The sequence below is a fragment of the Suillus subalutaceus genome, assembly GCF_016647625.1.
Source record: "Suillus subalutaceus strain FC151 chromosome Unknown DFJ58scaffold_78, whole genome shotgun sequence".
Classification (NCBI taxonomy): domain Eukaryota; kingdom Fungi; phylum Basidiomycota; class Agaricomycetes; order Boletales; family Suillaceae; genus Suillus; species Suillus subalutaceus.
The window spans coordinates 179,945-194,388 of record NW_024540327.1 but is presented as its reverse complement, the minus strand read 5'-3'; the positions used below and the strand labels follow the sequence as shown (position 1 = coordinate 194,388).

The 14,444-nt window shown below is 47.4% G+C and overlaps 4 protein-coding genes across 4 annotated transcripts; 3 read left to right on the top strand and 1 right to left on the bottom strand.

Moving 5' to 3' along the window:
• Positions 1-1,506: 1,506 nt before the first annotated feature.
• Positions 1,507-2,493, top strand: DFJ58DRAFT_729804 (alpha/beta-hydrolase; the record flags this gene model as incomplete). Its single annotated transcript, XM_041385797.1, has 7 exons — positions 1,507-1,534; positions 1,601-1,629; positions 1,680-1,747; positions 1,800-1,892; positions 1,949-2,052; positions 2,101-2,304; positions 2,363-2,493. The coding sequence occupies 7 exons, from the start codon at positions 1,507-1,509 to the stop codon at positions 2,491-2,493; spliced, it is 657 nt and encodes a 218-aa protein (XP_041242231.1).
• A 2,605-nt stretch (positions 2,494-5,098) lies between these two features.
• On the top strand, positions 5,099-6,384 carry DFJ58DRAFT_796010 (Alpha/Beta hydrolase protein; the record flags this gene model as incomplete). The annotated part of the gene is made up of 10 exons (XM_041390560.1): positions 5,099-5,212; positions 5,258-5,415; positions 5,466-5,508; positions 5,563-5,591; positions 5,642-5,709; positions 5,765-6,018; positions 6,068-6,142; positions 6,166-6,237; positions 6,283-6,301; positions 6,324-6,384. Exons 1-10 carry the CDS (start codon positions 5,104-5,106, stop codon positions 6,382-6,384), a joined length of 888 nt encoding a protein of 295 aa, XP_041242230.1. The 5' UTR covers positions 5,099-5,103.
• Positions 6,385-6,843: 459 nt separating this feature from the next.
• On the bottom strand, positions 6,844-7,301 carry DFJ58DRAFT_796008 (uncharacterized protein; the record flags this gene model as incomplete). Its single annotated transcript, XM_041390559.1, is given in 3 exon segments — positions 6,844-7,046; positions 7,066-7,173; positions 7,286-7,301. 3 exon segments carry the CDS (start codon positions 7,299-7,301, stop codon positions 6,940-6,942), a joined length of 231 nt encoding a protein of 76 aa, XP_041242229.1. The 3' UTR covers positions 6,844-6,939.
• A 5,863-nt stretch (positions 7,302-13,164) lies between these two features.
• DFJ58DRAFT_638633 (uncharacterized protein) lies at positions 13,165-13,335 on the top strand (the record flags this gene model as incomplete). The annotated part of the gene is made up of 1 exon (XM_041381316.1): positions 13,165-13,335. A coding segment is annotated over one exon (171 nt), but the record flags the coding sequence as incomplete, so codon positions are not given.
• Positions 13,336-14,444: the final 1,109 nt, after the last annotated feature.

Here is a 14,444-nt window from a genome sequence, read left to right as displayed (position 1 = left end):
TCCAACCTCGATCGTGCTCAACGCCATCAACCTCTAGTAAATGTCAAAACTCGTCCAAGTACCAGTGACCACGCCCCTCACGAGAATACAAAAGTCATGAAAAAGGCGTATGGTGCCATCACAGTTTTGCCCGACACACGACAGATGGTTGCAGCATCGAAGAACATACACTGTCTGTGGGACTTGAAGATAGGTGTTGTGTTGAAGAAGATGAAGGAGCATAGCAACTGGGTATTCAGATCGGCGGCATCACAAGATAGGCAATTGATAACAAGCGCTGATCAGGTCATTGTCTAGCAGGGAGAACTGGGGAATCACCCACCCAACCCGTCAAAGCTCACTCCAGACACATCGACTCCGCTGAACTTTTCTCCCGATGGAAAAGTGCCGGCAAGGGTTCGACACGATTGAAGCCGTGGAACACTAAAACCTGGGAGCCACAAGGAAATCCATTGTGTGTGGTAGTTGTGTCAACTGTATTCAAATTTCATTGTCAATATCCAAATTTGAGGCTCGAGTGGGAAGGACAGAAGAATTTTGAAATGAAGGAGAAGGCCGCCCAGAGAAGAAAACATCATACTGTCTGAATCGACTGAGGGCGAATGGCCACGGTTGGTACGACAGCGATTTAAATTGTTTAATGATTACCGAAACCTGAATGTTGAACAGACTCGAAGGTCGATTTCGAGTGCCAGCGAGCACCACGAAAGACATATCGATGCGTTGCAACCTCGGCGATAGGATCAATGTATTATGTAATGGCGGAGCCAACTCATTCTCAGTCAAAGACCCAAAATGAGACTTGCCAGTTTCAATTTCGGATTGGTCGGTGGGAAGCTTCCTTATGCAGTACCTCCTATTGAACCACAGTACAGACCATCTCTCACTTGTGCTTTGACCATCATGTCGTCTGAAAACTCCTTTCCAAATCAATGTCCCCGACGAGAAACTGACCGCCCTCCGCGCCAAGCTTCATCAACTCGCTACTTTCCTCGGATGAACTGGAGGAATGCCCAGTGGAAGTTTGGCTCACCTCTGGCAGATATAAAGAGGCTCACAGAGAGTGGAGAAACGGGTACGACTGGCGCCAACATGAAAAGGCAATCAATGAAGAGTTGCCAATGTTTACCCGCGATATTGACGTGATGGTTTCGGCGCGCTGAACATTCATTAATGTCACAAGAAGAGCGAAACTGTTGACGCCATTCCGCTGTTGTTTTGTCACGGATGTAGGTCGATTCGTATGCATGCAGACCAACTTCTTTTGACCGTAACTAGGGCCTGGAAGCTTCTTTGAAGTCATCAAGATTTTGCCCCTTCTGACTGCATCGACCGCTGAACACCCTAGCTTTCATGTTGTGGCGCTTAGTTTGCCCGGTTTGGCTTTTCGGAGGCTCCCCACAAGCAAGGCTTTGGTATCAATCAATATGCTGAGGAGATCAACATTCATCACACGTTCTAAGCTCTCTACATGTTGACTGGTGTACCTAGGTAGCTCACAAACTCATGGTCGCCCTTGGGTACAACGAGTATGGTACGTCGCTAAGTTACATATTTTTAGCCTCCGATAGATCAACGAATTTGTTCATTTCTCTTACAGTTACCCAGGGAGGTGACTGGGGTGGCATCGTGAGCGATTTTTTACAAGTTGACATGTCTTATCATTGATGTATCCCCAGATCACTAGGAAAATGGCTTCTACGTATGGTGGGAGGCACCTCAAGGCATGGCACACCAACATTCCAATGTATGTCATTTTCTCGCTCAGCACATACTCCGACTCATTCTCGTCTATGTAGTCCTGAACCACCGAGCGGAAATCGCCATTGTCTTTCTGTCTTTCTTGCTACCTCCGTGGTCTATAGAGGAAAGGCAGGCATCGAGCGCACCAAGTTGGTTCCGTACCCAAGGACAAGGCTACTACACTCAACAGAGCACCCAACCACAGACACTCGGTTACAGTCTCACTGATAGCCCTGTTGGCCTGCTTGCTTGGATCTATGAGAAACTGGTCCCTTTGGACCGACAATTACTACTGGTCTGATGATGAAGGTAGCAGCAATATTGCTTTCCCGAATATTGCTCACCGGTTCTAAATAGTGCTGACGTGGATCTCATTGTACTGGTTCTCCCGTGCCGGCCCTGCTGCCTCCCTCCGCATTTACTTTGAATTGCGTGCCGATACCGAGGATATGGGCCGAAACCCCACTATTCCTATGGGAGCTTCGTTTTTTCCCAAAGGAGCTCATAGTTTTAACCCGCAGCGTGCGTCTCTACCAATCAACTTTATTGAAGCTAATATGAGTATGTAGGTGGCTGCGCAAGTCGAACAACGTTGTTTTCGAGTCCCATCACAAGACAGGGGGCCATTTTGCTGCCACTGAACGGCCGGAAGAGCTTGTTCGGGATGTGCGGAAGATGTTCGCGAAAGGGAGTCCTGCGTTTGGAATTGTCCCCGGAAGAACTGGATATGATTCTCACGTTCAACAATGAATCGGAATGAATATTGGGTGAAAGTGGACATGGGCAATGTAATTCAGACTTTCTGTATGAAATCATGTATGCTATTCAATCAGCATGATTTGCTCGCGACTGTCTTCATCAACAGCCGTGTCGTTGTCGGATTTGTCACCTTGCGAGGCTTCCTTAGTTGGCACGAGCCTTCAGCATCATCTATCATTTTGTGTTTGCCTCTGATGCCTAGAACAAGAATTTAGGAAGTTTGCGAAGGACTCGAGTTCACGGATTTATGTACAGAACGACTTGGTGTTTCCTAGAACCGTTGTTGTTGTCTAACCTACCGTGCGGGATAGTCCATCTGGATCGAATCATAATAGAGGTTCTGCGCATTGATGAGCTCACTTCGTATGGAACGCCGACCTGGAACACAGGTCCGTAGCCCATGACGCTGTCGCCACTTCTATTGCCAATGCTGCGCTTCCCTGAGTAATGTTGTTGTACCATTGTTGTGCTTTGGGGTTAGCATGAAGCCAATTCGATCAGAGTAAAAATTTACCAAGAACACATTCGGCTGGGTTGTCATTGAGCGATATGTGTTGAACACTGACCCAGACAGTATTACTTGACCTACGCAATATATTAATGAGTACCCGACTGACCAAAAAAATACCTTGTATTGTCATTCCATCGGAGACCTGCAACAACATAATACCGGTTTCAGCTGGAACGAAGAACTCGAAAAGGGACTATCGATGCTGGAATGACCTAATAGATTGAAGGTGCGGTATCTTCTTGCCTTATGATTGCCTCGCGAGGGCTCTGGTTTTTACCCTCATCCAGATAGTATCCTATGTAGAGAAGGTGTGAATATTCATCAAGTTTCATCAGCTGCCAGTGAACTTGGTCTAGGATCTTTTTGTTAACGCCCATACAGCAAAAGTCTAGGCCGTGATGAGACTTGCTGTGAGATGGGAGGGCTGGTCGTAATCAGCCACAAAAACCGCCGAATCAGCACGGTGCGTGTGGTGTCAATTATCGTAGAAACAATACGAGCCTGAGTATCATGTGAGAATTATTCTGCCTTTTGTTGGCCATAGGGGCGGCGCTCTATGGTCATCCGGTATCTTTGCATCAGCCAGTATGATGCAAGTGCTTTGAGAGACGTTATAACGTCTGCTATGGTAGTGTGAACGTTGTTCAACGATGTCTGCGACTCTGCGCCGAGCACAGTTGAAAGACTGTGATGGTGAACCTCGCGTAGTTGATTTCAAGCTCTGCTACGTCTGTCGCTTGTTTGCATCTTATCTCGGAAGCTTTGGCAAGAAACTTTGATGGTATAAAATGACGAAATAAAATCGTTATTGACTAGGGCTATTGTGAACTGGAGGAGCGTTTTCACTCGCTGATAACAACTGGGCCTGGTCCAGAAGCCATGAACTTGACAAAGATGTGAAAATCACGTACTCACCGCAGGGCCAAGTCTTTGACCCCGCATTAAGCTCCGCACGCGAACCTGTCGAAGGTGACAAGAACAAGGATCGACATCAAAGTGCCTGGATAATCGATGTCGAAGCCCAGCCCACTCCGAACTCGTGATCGTTCGCGTCCGTAACAGGCAATAGGACTTCGTACACCGCTGCAACTTTGAATTCACAGATGCTTCGCTCACCATCAACAGGTCCTCAGTGAGGCAGCTATCCCCCTCGGTCCTTCGGTGTCGTCCATTTTCAGACTTCTATTCTCGGAGGATTGCCATTGGACAAAAGCTTCGGGGAGTCTGCCGCTTAGTACGCAACTGCCTGAATCTCCCTTTTGGAGGACTTCTTTTCAATGGCCTAGGACTCGGAGTACGCCAAGTAGCTCCAGTTGTGCGCAGATGAGATAGTAATGTTCGCCATATCTGTCAGGCATTTTGATCACTATAGAAGAATTTGCATATGCCACATAGTCTTTCTTGAGGGCAACACCGGGATATAGCATCAGCTCGATTGGAGACTCTGCCTTCACTCATTCACACATTGATGGCATTCAAGTTGACGAGGATACTTCCAGTCAACATCGATCTCCATCTCCCTGGCTCGAACTTCGAAACGCAATCCACTTCCTGTTCTCACTCAAATCCTGTGCGATGCAAATGCCTCGATCGTGACTCCGCCAAACATCATATACAAAAAATTCCCGTCACAATCTTGCTCGCCTAATCTCATATGTGCCGACTGAATTATACCAATAAACCATGAAAGGTGCACGGTGTCTTATGGAAGTACCAAAGACATAACTATAACATCAATGACGAGACAAGAGATAAGTATTGATTAGACTTTTCCCACCGGACGGAACAGAAGGTTAGCTCTTCTTTGTGCAGCGCACCTTGTATAAACCAAAGGATGCACCCGCACGTAACTCTCTCACTTGCACTTCGACCACCATGTCATCTGAAACTCCCTTTCTAATCGACATCCCCGACAAGAAAACTTAGTATCCTTCGTGCTAAACTTGAGCTCGCCACTTTCCCGGATGAACTTCAGGACATCGGGTTGGAAGCATGGCGTGCCCCTATCGGATATGAAGCGGCTCGCGGAGAGGTGGAGAAACGGGTACGACTGGCGCAAATATGAAAAGGAATTAAACCAAGAACTGCCGATGTTTACCCGCGATATTAATGTGGATGGTTTCGGCGCGCTGAACATTCACTATGTTCACAAGAAGAGCAAAACTGTTGACGCCATTCCGCTGTTGTTTTGCCATGGATGTAGGTCTTATCCACGCTCATCGACATGTTTCTGACATTAGTCAGGGCCTGGAAGTTTCTTAGAAATCAGGCCAGTGTTGTCCCTCTTGACTGCGTCGTCCCCGGAGCATCCTAGCTTCCATGTCGTAGCGCTTAGCTTGCCCGGTTTTGGCTTTTCTGAGGGTGCACACAAACCAGGCTTTGGTCTTGATCAATATGCTGAGGTGGTTCAGCGCACATCCTAAACTCTTAAAATGTTGACAAGTGAATTCAGGTAACTCACAAACTCATGATCGCTCTCGGGTACAACGAGTATGGTACATCGCTATTGTCATCATCTCATACAATAGATTTACTCATTTGTCTTGCAGTGACCCAAGGAGGCGACTGGGGTTTTCTCGTGGGTGAGGCTTCACAAGTAGACGGGATTTATGTTTAATATACTCTTAGATCACTCGGAGAATGGCCGCCAAGTATGGTGGAAAACATTGCAAGGCGTGGCACACCAACTTTCCAATGTATGTCATTTTCTCGCTCACTGCTCAGCCATCAATCCATCTCATCTTTGATTAGGGCCGATCCACCGACCTGGAAATCTCCCCTGTCTTTCTTGTCGTACTTGCTAACCCCCTTTTCTGCGGAAGAAAAGGCAGGACTTGAGCGCACCGCGTGGTATCGCAACAAATCATCCGGCTACTTTGTTGAGCAGAGCACCTTCCCGCAGACGCTCGCCTACGGTTTACTGATAGCCCCGTTGCTCTGCTTGGTTGGTTTTACGAAAAAACTGGTCATCTGGACCGATGACTACAAGTGGACTGATGACGAAGGTAGCAGCAGTGCCACTTCTTAATATACTACTCACTACCTTCGAAACAGCTCTGACGTGGATCTCCATATACTGGTTCTCCCGTGCTGGGCCCGGCGCTGCCCATCGCATTTTACTCCTGAGGTGTCTGGCGATTTCTACGATCTAGGTCGTACTAGTTACCCTACTATTCCTATGGGAGCTTCGTATTCCCACAAGAGCTCCTTCTTTTACCCTCAGCGTGCGGTTCTATCGTTCAGCTTTGCTGCCACGGAGCTAACACAAGATCGTAGGTGGCTGCGCAGGTTGAACAACGTTGTGATCGAGTTCCCATCACAAGTCAGGAGGCCATTTCGCTGCCTATGAACGGCCGAAAAGAGCTTGTTGATGATGTGCAGGAAGATGTTCGCGAAGGGGGGGCCCGCATTCGCAATCGTCCCTGGAAGAAGGGATATGCTTGAACAGCCAACATTCGTATGCTATTTGAATGACTCGGAATGGATATTAGGTGAAACTGTACGAATAGGTAGTGCCATTCAGAAGATCAATATGAAATCGTGTACGCTGTCCCTTACATCTTGCGTAATACACTTTGCTATCCATGTGATGTCCTGTTCCTTCAGCTTCACCATAACTGTAGAACACGCCAGTATTACTGGAATTTCTGCAGGAAAGCCAACTTGTTGAGGTGTACCTCCATGCGAATACATGTGCGATTCGACAGGGAGCCGCTGGACGGATAATACGAACCAACGACACTAACGTCATTGTCAGTCGTCACGGCGGGTGAATGCGTTTGAGGGATGTGATGCTCAAGAATAATGAAGACGCTTATGGTCTAATTATAGTGCAGGGTATGTATGACATGAAGAACGATAAGTCGTGGATCGAAGCCACGTTTAATATGCATGCAATGTGGTCTAGAAATAAGTCTGGTCGACGTCTACCATGTGTAAGGACGAAACGGTTGGTGCCGCGGAAGTAATCTGTGTGACTCCTGGTACTTAGATATAAAGTATGCAATAAACGACAGCATGCCTCCATTGTGTACTCGACGGATGAGGATAACATCTTGTGACGAGAGAGAGATCGTCGTAAAGATTAATGCTGACCGTCGGTATACTCAGGAGAGGTGCAACAGATAAAGAGCCAGAAACGAGCCCAACGACCAGCGTGTCTAATCGTTGCATCAGGGTTAGTGTTCGAAGTCGTATTAACAACGGCGGGAGGTGTGGTGGAGGTGGAGACGGCAGCATGGGGTTGCGAAGACGGCTGGGTGTGAGCTGCACCGCTGGATTGCTGCATGACGGTGCTATTATGAGGGCGTAAGCTGCCTGCAGTAGGAATTTTCAGGATTAGCCTCCTCTCTCTTGCTGAAGCGTTTCTCTACGTGATGCGAGATAGAGTTCGAGGGAGAAAACGATATCAGGAGTCTAGTATTCAAAAAGAAAGATAGGAATATACACGTTTTCCCTTGGCATATGGGACATCGACTGCTGCTGAGGGATGCTCGTGCAGCTCGATATCTGTGCCGCTTCGTTTGGCAAAGAGACGATTTCGAACCCAGTGGAAAGGGTGGGGTCGAGATGGCGTATCATGGGCATCGTGATGAATGGTGCGGAATAAAGATAAAAACGACTACGAAGGGTGCTTCCATGCGATGGTGATGATCGAGGGCGAAGCCGGGTGTGGTGCAGAAGACTGAGAATATCGGGACGATGAAAACAGAACTGGAAGAGACATAAATAACGACGTACGTGAGCGTGATGTTGTGTATCGTCGAAAAAAACCTCGGGGTACCCGATTTACGACCTTGATTGGCTGACGGACAGGACGTCGTGTAGCATCGGTCTAATAGAATGCATAAGCTTGTGTGCAATGAAAAACTGTTGATGAATGTTTCACGTACAGCCAGTAGCGACTCGTTGGGCTTGTCCAAAAGAAGGTTGCCGAGGCCAGCTTCTTTTAATATCGCAGAAACATCCCAAGTGTACGCGTTCTTGTCATCGCAGCCAGTGGCTAGTAGCTTTCCATCTGCTGAAAACGAGACGATGGTCACGATATTTGCATGGTTGAGGGGCGAACTGATAGGCTGGCTGTTGTCAAGGCTCCATAATCGTGCTGTCTTGTCGAAGGATGTGCTTGCGAGGATGCGGCCATTCGGAGATATTGCAATGCCATAGACATAGGAAGTGTGCCCATCAAGCACAGCGATCTGCTTCCAAGTTGTAGTACTCCATTTCCTCATCAAGCGATCGGCTGACCCGGAGATAAGCGTTTTTCCATCTGGGGTCCAAGCCAGGCACATCACTGAATTTGTGTGTCCTTTGAGAGTGGCGACAAGTTCGCCTGCCTTCGCATCCCAGATTTTGATTGGGTGCTCGGTTTCAGGAGTTGGCCCGTCGTATCCAGCAGTCGCAAACATGGTCATGTCTGGCGAGTAGACGACTGCTAGCACACGCTCGTGCCCAGTCTCGATTGGACCTAGGATTGTCACTCCCTTCTCCACTTCACACTCCCTCACAGTCCCATCTTCAGATCCGCTCACCACTCGCTGACCATCTCGACTCCAGCAGACAGACCTCACATTTTCTGTGTGTCCCGACCATTTCGTGATGACTTTGCCTTTGTCGATGTCCCACAACCTGACTACACCATCCGAACTTCCGCTAACCACTTTCTTCCCGTCAGGAGATAACGCTATCGTCCACACTGAGCTGTCCCCGTCCCGTAAGTCCTCTCCTATCTGTTTCCCACTCTTCAAGTTCCATACCCGCAGCGAGCCGTCTCTTGAACAAGTCATCATTCGTTGTCTGCCCGGCAAATGTATGACGCCCTCGAGCAAATTGGTGTGTCCTCCAAATTTCTGGCAGGGCTTTATCATTGATGCCTCATGCGTCCCAACGATGGGTGAAGACATGATCCTCGGTTTCAACTACCGAGTGCATCGCTGTCTCAGCTTTCATTCAACAAAGTCCAAATTCGTCACTTACCACGATATGTTTTGATAAAATGGACGTTCAGGTCAAGTCGGAGTCGAGTAGACTGGAGTTCGAGTTGGTACGTTTTATATGTGACATCCTCGTGATTAATTCACAGCATTAATTATAGGCTGTGCAGCTGAATCGCCCAAGCCTAGGCCTCATGCCAGTGACTCGCATTCCATCAGTCACACCCGTGATCCCCATTATTACCGCCTGGCCAATGACATATCGCGCCTCAGATCGCACATATGTCTTTACCCAGCCAACTGAAGAAGCTTATGACCGTGTACAGAGTTCTTGAGAGAAGTCCACGAATTAGAGCGGTGACCGTTCGAGTCGAGTTGCTGACCGATGCGGTTGAACCATAAAATTCCGGACCACCTTCGTTGCGTGGGGACGTCTCACCTGTCAGTCATACAGATCAGGTTATCCATGGCAAAACCAGACCTCATTCCAGTGCTAGTGCGGTCATCCTCCAAGTCCATATAAAGACTCTTCTGGCCTTGTCCAAACCCCTCATAAGAAAGCACATCTTCACTGCTTTAGATGCAGGCACTCAGGACACCTACCTGGAGACTGCAGTGCCAAATCAATGTCCGCAGGCAATCCATTGTGCCACTCACGTTGTCGGCTAAAAGCCAGCATGCACTATCAGCAGCCAATGGAAAACACTTCTGTTTTAACTGGGCTCATTCTTCCTCCTGCTCCTTAACTCCAACTGCACCAATTTTCATGAATGCAGCATCTGTGCAGAAACTGGACATGTCACAGGCAACTGCATCACCGAGCCTGACCCATGCATCATAGTCACTCCTTTAATTGCAGATTTTGTGAGGATCTTCTGTGTAAATATAATCTTCTTGATGACTGGATGCACATACTTGTAGGAATTCATAATGGCTTCAATGTCGGTGTCTATAATGCTTCCAAAGCTACACATATATTTCGAAAATCACACTTCTTCTCAATTGAACTCTTCCTTCATTGACTTCTACATTATCAGTGAGCAAGCCGCTGGTCACTACTCTCAAGGATTCGACCCACATGAGCTCAAGCAGATAATTGGGCCATTCTGTCATCACCTCTTAGCCTAGTACCAAAACCGCATTCGAACAAGTTCTGTCTTGTGCAAGACTTGTCATACCTCTCAATCAATACATCAATAATATCTGACAATGCCAGTGTGACAATATAGTTTTCCCTGGGCTGATATTTCCCCTTTTTACTTACCTTTACTTACCCACTTTTGTTAGTTTATGTTCGCATTTTTACTGCTTACAGAATCATGTCTTCCTTTCACCACTGTCAGTACCAGTCTGAATCACAGTCTTTGTTTTGATGATATTTCTGCTCTTTAAGCTCTGAGTCTAGTACAGAAACCCTTTAGGGTCAAATAGCAGCTAGGCATAGTAATTTTGACCCAACATTTGAAGAGTACTTTACAGTTCTCTTCTTGTTGTATTTCCCACACCGGAATCAATGCAGACAATTCCCCACTGTTTGGGGCTCATTCAACAGCACAGCCGAATTAATCCTATTCTTACCTCATGGCTGCACAGCAGCAACATTCAACATCTTAGCAGCTTACCACATTACCCTGTTCAACCAAACCAGCAGAACTCTTTGTGTGTATTTTGGCGAGGACTTGTCTATGTTGACAGGGCCCTGATGTTTGGCTTAACATCCAGTGCTGGGGTTTTTGGCTCCATTGCAGACATGCTTATAGCCATCTATGGCCAGGCAGGTTTCAATCTCATTCACAAATGAGTAGACGACTTTCTCATCATCCATCTCCCTCATCAGACCTGGTCAGAAGCCAAGTTCATAGCACTAATAGCCTTGTGTGGTGTCCCTTGGAGTCTCGAGAAACTCTAAACCTTCACTTTCATCTAGCGCTATATCGGCTTCAATTGGAACCTCAATATGAAGTCAGTAGCGATTCCAGCAGAAAAGCTTGTCAAAGTTCAAGTCAGTTGCACAACTATAGAGGCCTGCACAAGCGTTGATGGCCTGGCTTGAACCATGTGCAAAGTTCTCTGAGCATGATGCAAACAGCCTACATGGAAAATTGATTCACATATCATACATCTTCCCTATTAATTGCCCTTTCTTATGCGCCTTATCATCATTTGCCTCAGTCTTTCACTCGCTACAGGCTCAGTTGACCCTCCCACCAAGCTTGATACATGACCTCACCTGGGTGGCTAAACTACTGTGCATGCTGCTGAATGAGACCCCCCTTTGTTCCACATGCCCATCAGACATTGGACAGTGGGGCAATGCCAGCACCTCCTTTGGTGTCAGAGTAGTGATTGACCAGTTTTGGGTCGCATGGCACTGGGCTCCTGGTTTTTGTGTTGGCCCATCCTGTGGTTTTGACATTGGATGAGTGGAAGCTGTGGCAGTGGATCTAGGACTCCATTTGGCCTTACAATCTTGGTCAGTTACTTCTCCTTGCAACTAGTGTCTACCTTTCCTCATGAGCCACAGGATTGCTGGACTCCAAAGATCCTCATAACAGACTTTTCCTAGTGCATTTAGACAATGCAGGAATTGTGGCAGTTACCAACAAGGGTCAATCACACAGCAAAGCCACCAATGCCATACTCAAGCACATCTTCACCCTGCAGGCCAAGAACAATGTCTGCATCCATACAGAATATGTTCCCAGTCAGGAAAACATTGCAGATGCCCTTTCCCATGGCGACATCACTTCCTTCCTTGCTGGTTTCCCCCTCACAGCCCAGAGAGTCTCTTTCCTGTTGCTGGAGCACCTGAGCAACAAATTAATATCATTGTAGCATCTGCTTATTCCATCCCACTCCCCTCTTCTGGCTCCCAATAGTTAGTGCCTTCAGCAGTGTCTTGAGGCCTCAGCCTCAACCTGTCACCTCTCTGCCCATCCTGCTGAGCAGATGAGCGCTTGTTCCTCTGGCGAGGTCCAAACACCTCTTCACCTGCCACAATTTTACACCCAGTCATCGAGCACATTGCTGCTATTGCTACCAGAGCCTCTCTTTGTGACACCACTAGCTATGGGGCAGGGATCCACTGCAGAGACTGGAGTTTGAGCAGGTGCAGAAAGGCATGATTCACGCCTTTTCACAATGTGCTGACAATTGTTACAAATGCGCTCCAAACTTGACTTCCGCACAATGTGCGCTTTGGTGTGTACCAGCATGTTTGGATGTGTTATGGTGCACTTTGTTGCACTTCCTTAGGATCCATCGCCCATCCTCCACATGTCTTGTCCTAGTCTTCCAAGGTCCATTGGTGCGTTTTCCCTTCATCAGAACTCATACTCCATCATGCAGGCGCTTGTACTTACCATTATGTTTTGTTATGGACCCTGACTTACCTCATCACTTACCTTAGTACTCCCTACTCGGTTCCGAGCCCTGGGAACTCGCTTAGCATACTTACATATCACCATGTTTGTTTTCTGTCACTTATTTCCATTCCACTACCATCCAAGTGTATAGCCCAAGTTTCTATCTGAATACACCAGTTTCCCTCCAATAGGCGCTTTGATACCCTTAAGCGTCTATTTCCACATCTATCAGAGTCCTGATTCTCCCATTGATTGTCACCTCTACTTGAAGCACTCTGTTGTGATCACACGAAGTGCACTTCAACATTAAAGTGTGCTTTTCTGCACTTTCCACCTTATTAGCGTGTTTAGGCGCCTTTAGTCAGTGCTCTTCGCTTTCTGGTGCATTATTTGCATCAGTGTTCCACTCAGGCCTCGAGACCAAACCACTGGTTATAGATCCCCCTCATCTTTCACTAGAGGAATCTTTCTCAATAGCAATCCCCTTGGGACGACTTTCCACTCGTATCCAGAGGAGCACTTGAGAGCCCACTTCCTACTCTTCCCCCATAGCATGCAGCTATCATTCCTTGCCCTCACCGCAAATTCCACCTATTTTGTGACATATTTTATACCTGAACCTGACCAACTCCCAGCCTCATTTGAACTTCTGCACTCCTTTGCCCTATGGGTCGCATCAGATTCAACATCTGACTTTATTTCCCCAGGAGTGGCAGCATCTGTTCCTTTTGAACCAGTCTCGATTACTGTTGTTCGAAAATACCTGGCTGTAGTTCGGGCATGGCATATAGCTCAAGGCTGGCCACCACCCCTCCTGTGAGGCCTAGATAATCTTCTCAGCTCACGGCACTGACCTCTTTGCCCTCCAGTATCACTTAATATGTTGCACGCACTCAATGTTACATTAACCCTATCTAATCCTTTTGACGCATGCATCTGGGCAATGGTGAGCTGTGCCTTGTTTGGTATGATGTGTTTTGGTGAGGTAACCATAAACTCAAGATTGGACTTCAAGCCCACAAAGTACCTTACCTGCAAGGATATATTTTCAGGATTCAACCTCAATGGCAAGGCATACACATGCCTAGATTCACCATTGATGCAGTCAAAACTGCTAGGCCAGGAGAAACACAATCAATTTTCCTTGTTGCCCAGAGTTCTCTCTACCCAATTGAAGTCCTGCAAAACTTAGCCTCTGTAGTACCAGCACTACCAGATGACCCTCTATTTTCATGGTGAGATCACACAGGTGCTATATGCCCAATAGTGAAGTAGTGCGCACTCAAACACATCAACTCCATCATCATCAATCAGGGACGGGGCACAGCCTTTGGTCACTTGTTTCAGATTGGGGGAGCATCCTTTTACCTGGCAAAGAAAGTCAACCCTGAAATTGTGCACCTAGCAGGCCGCTGGTGCTCATTAGCCTATGAAACTGATATTTAGGCCTTTGAGCAGGTTGCATCCCAGCACCTGAGTGTTATTTAGTCACAGCACTGACTCACTGGTTGGGTTGGCTGGTGTGATTTTACTGCAGTTTGTAGTTCATCAGTTGATGGGTAAGCGGCAATCTCACCAGTATCTGAGCTGAGCTAACACTCAGCCCCAGCCCAACCACTGTTTGTCTGACCTCAGTACATTGCAATAGACAAAGCTGGAATGTGTAAGGCTGTCATATCCTGTACTCTGGATCTACGTCTGATGATGTCCCCACGCCTTCCAGACGCCTTCCGGATGCACATACGGATTTCCATACCCTTATCCATGACTCCATACCCTTATCAATGCCTTCAGTCCTCCAGTCCACTATCGGTTTGGATCCGTACACCTTCGTACATCCATATATCTATACCTCCGGACCTCCGCAGCTAAGCCTGCTTCATCCACCCTTGATCCTATTGGATCCGAGCTCATTCCACCTCGGACTTTACCTTCCCTAGACTACCGGTCTATATCCATGATCCTTATCCTAGTTCCATCTTTACCTAGATCTCCGGATCCGCTCATCCAATATCCAGATGCCTCATCTGATATCTCCAGACCTTCGGATCCGACCTATACACATATCCAAAGCTCAAACCTTAAATCAGTGTCTATCCCCTTATGGTAATCCCCTTGACTCTGGTGTGAAAA